This window comes from Homarus americanus, unplaced genomic scaffold (assembly GCF_018991925.1).
Source record: "Homarus americanus isolate GMGI-L3 unplaced genomic scaffold, GMGI_Hamer_2.0 scaffold13642, whole genome shotgun sequence".
Classification (NCBI taxonomy): Eukaryota; Metazoa; Arthropoda; class Malacostraca; order Decapoda; family Nephropidae; genus Homarus; species Homarus americanus.
The window spans coordinates 258,545-264,629 of NW_024724069.1; the positions used below are offsets into that span (position 1 = coordinate 258,545).

General features: G+C 45.1%; 1 protein-coding gene across 1 annotated transcript; it reads right to left on the reverse strand.

Moving 5' to 3' along the window:
- Nucleotides 1-4,131: 4,131 nt before the first annotated feature.
- On the reverse strand, nt 4,132-5,601 carry LOC121864015 (transcription initiation factor TFIID subunit 1-like). Its single transcript, XM_042362890.1, has one exon. It carries the CDS (start codon nt 5,599-5,601, stop codon nt 4,132-4,134), a length of 1,470 nt encoding a protein of 489 aa, XP_042218824.1.
- Nucleotides 5,602-6,085: the final 484 nt, after the last annotated feature.

The window sequence follows — 6,085 nt, forward strand, 5'->3', positions numbered from 1 at the left end:
TTGTGGTGGTAGTTGTAGTGGTGGTGGTAGTTGTTGTAGTAGTGGTGGTAGTTGTAGTGGTGGTGGTAGTTGTAGTGGTGGTGGTGGTGGTGGTTATGCAGTTATATTGGTGGTAGTTGTAGTTATAATTAATTGGTAGTTCTTAGTTATAGTGGTGGTGGTAGTAGTTGTAGTGGTGGTGGTAGTAGTTGAGTGGTGGTTGGTAGTAGTTGTAGTGGTGGTGGCGTGGTTGTAGTGGTGGTGGTTGTAGTGGTGGTGGCGGTTGGTTATAATTGAGGTGGTTGTAGTGGTGGTGGTAGTAATTTGTGGTGGTGGCAGTTGTAGTTATAATTAATTGGTTGTAGTGGTGGTGGTAGTAGTTGTGGTGGTGGTGGTGGTGGTGGTAGTTGTAGTGGTGGTAGTTGTAGTGGTGGTAGTTGTAGTGGTGGTGGTAGTAGTGGTGGTGGTGGTGGTTGTGGTGGTTGTAGATATAGACTATGAGGCAACAGTCACTGAATGCCGCATAGATCTGCGGCTCAACTAACTCAACACAGCTAGGATAGCTACTTATGTATTACGATATTTAATTTCAAAGTTGTATTAGTGGTGGTAGTAATAGCAAGAGTAAAAAACGAAAAAGAAGAAGAATGAGGAGGAAGAAGAAGAAAGAGGAAGAACAGGAGGATGGAGGAGGAGGAGGAAACGTAACACCCCAACGTCAGAAATAACGATCGTGAAGAACCAATCAGCATCAACTTTAATTACTCAAACGACCAATCAACTTCAAGTATTTAGTATATCCCCTCGTGGCACAAACAAGACACACACACACAATAGCTCCAAGATAGGGCCGTGGAGAAAGGGATTAAGGGCCTCGCCTTCCTCGCCATCATAACAATAGTCCTCAGAGTCACGCACCTTCAGGTATAATGAGACCCTGACCTGACCTAACCTTAATAAAACGCGTAACAGCTTAGTGTATCACCTGAGAAGCTTTAACAAAACACGTAACAGCTTTCTATGTCAACTCAGAAGCTTGAATAAACACGTAACAATTTGGAGTGTTACCTGCGTATCTTAATAAAACACGTAACACCTTGAGCGTATGAAACTTAATAAAACAATTAACACAAAGACAGGAAAAATTCACCTCACGTCATCAGGTAAACTCACACAGTAAAACCCTCACCCAAACAGTTGATGCGTCTGTGTTACCTGACCACCTCCACTACCTGACCCTCGCATTATCCTCAGGTAAACACGGATACATCTTCACACCTAAACATCCTCACTACTTCAATAAACATCAAAGGCACCAAATCATATATCTAAACACTGGACAACATTTCTAAACATACATCAGGTTATGAAAGGTAATTAATCAGGAGTAATAATTGATTTACAAGACGGGAGACTAATTTACTGGGAATCACAGGTAAATTTACACCCAAATGACTAAAAAATACCGACAATTACCCTCCTTATGTAAACATCAAACGTATGAACATAAAAGAAAAATCGTCGATATACAAAAAATTACGTAGAAACATATAGATAAACATTACACCTGAACGTAAATTAAAGGTTCATTAAGCTTCAAAGACACAGGTACGGTAAGGAAAATATTTAATATATTGGAGTCTTGTTTTGTTGTGTACAAGGTCGAAGGATGGAGGGGGAGGGAGGGAGGGATGGAGGGGGAGGGATGGAGGGAGAGGGAGGGAAGGATGGATGGAGGGGAGGGAAGGATGAATGGAGGGGAGGGATGGAGGAGGGAGGGAGGGATGAATGGAAGGGGAGGGAAGGATGAATGGAGGGGAGGGAAGGATGAATGGAGGGGGAGGGAAGGATGAATGGAGGGGAGGGATGGAGGGAGGATGAATGGAAGGAGGGAAGGATGAATGGAGGGGAGGGAGGGATGGAGGGGGAGGGAAGGATGAATGGAAGGGGAGAGAGGGAGGGATGGAGGGAGAAGGATGGATGGATGAATGGAGGGGGAGGGATGGAGGGGAGGGAAGGATGAATGGAGGGGAGGGATGGAGGGGAGGAAGGGAAGGATGGAGGAAGAGGAAGGGAAGGATGGAGGGGGAGGAGGGAGACGCTGGTTGGAGGAAGGAATTCAGGAAAAAAACTCGCAAGAAAAAAAAACAGAAAAACCTAACCTAACATACGTGTAATGTCTTCATATATAAATTGTGTTGTCAACGTGTACAGGTCATGTCAAGTCAGTTAATAATGGACTTAATTATTTGTTATTTTATTACTTTAACTGTTAATGATATTTAGAAAAAGCGACTTTTTCGCGTGACTATTTCCGTTCACCGGAGGAAGAGGGAGAGGGTGGTTAGAAGAGGTGGTTAGAGAGGGTGGTTAGAGGGAGAGGGTGGTTAGAGGGAGAGGGTGGTTAGAGGGAGAGGTGGTTAGAGGGGAGAGGGTGGTTAGAGGGAGAGGGTGGTTAGAGGAGAGGGGTTAGAGGAGAGGGTGGTTAGAGGAGAGGGTGGTTAGAGGGTGGTTAGAGGGAGAGGTTAGAGAGGGTGGTTAGAGGAGGGGAGAGGGAGGGGTGGTTGGTGGTTAGGAGGGAGAGGGTGGTTAGAGGAGAGGGTGGTTAGAGGGAGAGGGTGGTTAGAGGGGAGGGGGTGGTTAGAGAGGAGGTGGTTGGGAGAGGTGGTTAGAGGAGAGGGTGGTTAGAGGGTTGGAGAGGGTGGTTAGGTGGTTAGAGGAGAGGGTGGTTAGAGGGGAGAGGTGGTGGTTAGAGGGAGAGGGTGGTTAGAGGGAGAGGGGTGGTTAGAGGGAGAGGGTGGTTAGTTAGGGAGAGGGTGGTTTAGAGGGTGGGAGGAGGGTGGTTAGAGGGAGGGTGGTTATGGTTAGGAGAGGGGGTGGTTAGAGGGAGAGGGTTGGTTAGGGAGGTGGTTAGAGGGAGGGGTGGTTAGAGGAGAGGGGGAGGAGTGGAGGTAGTGAGGGCGGATGGGGTGGAGGCAGGGAGGGAGGTAGGATGGAAAAAAGAGGAGGAAGTAGAGGGCGATAGTTAAATGAGGGGGGGGTTGGATGTAGGGAGGTGGGGGGTTACTGATGCCCTCCCAAAACAAACAAACAAACCACCACACAGACAATGTTACACCAAGAATGTGTGTGTACCTTTAGAACGTCTTTACACCCCCCTCACCATGTAGGCAGGTCCACCTCACCCAGGGCGATATAAAGTATGTGGGCACCTGTGTGTGTTTCGCACTCGCTTGGCTCTCACAGTGCCACCTGGTATGTACCACACAACAGCTGGTGAGCTCCCCCCCACCTCTTACCTCATGGCCGCTGCTGCACCTTCGCCCTACTTATTTTCAAAGGTTAGAAAGTAATGTCTTTGTTTTCCCGTTTAAAAATTTGGATATTTTTCCCGTCTAAGACATTCGCACTTTTACCCGTCTAAAAAATTCGACATTTTCACCCTCTAAATAAATTCCAACGTTTTTTCCCGTTCTAAAAAAAAATTTCGTATTTCCGTTCTTAAAACTAAGAAAAATTCCCGCGTTCTAAAAAAAACTCGTACAAGTTTTCCCACCCCGAGACAGGACAACACACTTAAAACATGTAAAATAATTCGTGTGTGTTGGGGTGAGATATATAGATATATATATATATATATATATATATATATATATATATATATATATATATATATATATATATATATATATATATATATATATATATATATATATATATACCTTAACACACCAGAATATTTGCGCGACGCACACACACACGGCTATCATAAGTTTCGCTTACATAACATAAAGGTGTTTTTTGTTTTCAAGCTTTTATTAACACCTGTTCCGGATATCCTTTTGGCTGATACTTTTGTGGACCTTTATGTTTCGTATTTTATATTTCATGTTTTTGTGCGTGTTTTGTGTGTTGTGTTTTATGTTCCGTGTTTTTGTGTTCCGTGTTTTTGTGTTCCGTGTTTTGTGCTCCGTGTTGCTCCGTGTTTTGTGCTCCGTGTTTTGTGCTCGTGTTTTGTGCTCCGTGTTTTGTGCTCCGTGTTTGTGCTCCGTGTTTTGTGCTCCGTGTTTTGTGCTCCGTGTTTGTGCTCCGTGTTTTGTGCTCCGTGTTTTGTGCTCCGTGTTTTTGTGCTCCGTGTTTGTACTCCGTGTTTTATGCTCCATGTTTCTCCGTGTTTTGTGCTCCGTGTTTTTGTGCTCCGTGTTTTATGCTCCGTGTTTTGTGCTCCGTGTTTTGTGCTCCGTGTTTTTGTGCTCCGTGTTTTGTACTCCGTGTTTTGTGCTCCGTGTTTGTGCTCCGTGTTTTTGTGCTCCCGTGTTTTTGTACTCCGTATTTATGCTCCGTGTTTATGCTCCGTGTTTTGTACTCCGTATTTTGTGCTCCGTATTTTGTACTCCGTGTTTTGTGCTCATGTTTGTGCTCCGTGTTTTGTACTCGTGTTTTTATGCTCCGTATTTTGTGCTCCGTGTTTGTGCTCCGTGTTTGTGCTCCGTGTTTGTGCTCCGTGTTTGTGCTCCGTGTTTTGTGCTCCGTGTTTTGTGCTCCGTGTTTGTGCTCCGTGTTTTGTGCTCCGTGTTTTGTGCTCCGTGTTTTGTGCTCCGTGTTTTGTGCTCCGTGTTTGTGCTCCGTGTTTTGTGCTCCGTGTTTGTGCTCGTGTTTTGTGCTCCGTGTTTGTGCTCCGTGTTTTGTGCTCCGTGTTTTGTGCTCCGTGTTTTGTGCTCCGTGTTTTGTGCTCCGTGTTTGTACTCCGTGTTTTGTGCTCCGTGTTTTGTGCTCCGTGTTTTGTGCTCCGTGTTTTGTGCTCCGTGTTTTGTGCTCGTGTTTGTGCTCCGTGTTTTGTGCTCCGTGTTTGTGCTCCGTGTTTTGTGCTCCGTGTTTTGTGCTCCGTGTTTTGTGCTCCGTGTTTTGTGCTCCGTGTTTTGTGCTCCGTGTTTGTGCTCCGTGTTTTGGCTCCGTGTTTTGTGCTCCGTGTTTTGTGCTCCGTGTTTTTGTGCTCCGTGTTTGTGCTCCGTGTTTTGTGCTCCGTGTTTTGTGCTCCGTGTTTGTGCTCCTGTTTGTGCTCCGTGTTTTGTGCTCCGTGTTTTGTGCTCCGTGTTTTGTGCTCCGTGTTTTGTGCTCCGTGTTTTTGTACTCCGTGTTTTGTGCTCGTGTTTTGTGCTCCGTGTTTTGTGCTCCGTGTTTGTGCTCCTGGTTCTCCGTGTTTTGTGCTCCCGTGTTTTGTGCTCCGTGTTTTATGCTCCGTGTTTTGTGCTCCGTGTTTTGTGCTCCGTATTTTGTACTCCGTATTTGCTCGTATTTTGTGCTCCGTGTTTTGTCTCCGTGTTTGTACTCCGTGTTTGTGCTCCGTGTTTTGTACTCCGTGTTTTGTGCTCCGTGTTTGTGCTCCGTGTTTTGTGCTCCGTGTTTTGTGCTCCGTGTTTTGTATATTTTGTGCTCCGTGTTTGTGCTCCGTGTTTTGTGCTCCGTGTTTTGTGCTCCATGTTTTGTACTCCGTGTTTTATGCTCGTGTTTTTTACTCCGTGTTTTGTGCTCCATGTTTTGTGCTCCGTATTTTGTACTCCGTATTTGTGCTCCGTTTTTTGCTCCGTTTTGTCTCCGTTTTTGTGCTCTTTTTGTACTCATGTTTGTACTCTGTTTTCCCTTTTTGTCTTTTTACTCCTGTTTTTCCGTTTTGCTTTTGCTCCGTGTTTTGTGCTCCGTATTTTTATGCTCCGTGTTTTGTGCTCCTGTTTTCTCCGTTTTTCTTTTGTCTGTTTTCCGTGTTTGTGCTCCGTGTTTTGTGCTCGTGTTTTGTGTTCCGTGTTTTGTGTTCCGTGTTTTGTGTTCCGTTTTTTGTGTTCCGTGTTTTGTGTTTGTGTTTTGTGTTCCGTGTTTTGTGTTCCGTTTTTTTGTTTGCTGTGTTTTGTTCCGTGTTTTATGTTCCGTGTTTTTGTGTTTCGTGTTTTACACGAACATAAAATGGAAGAAAGCTACAGGAGCCTATTATATACTGAGCAGTCCCGTTTACACCAACCCTATTCATACAGTATAACCATCCAACCTGTGTTTCAAGCTATCCGACGTATTAATTAATGATGATATTTGGTAACTTGTCCATTCATCCACT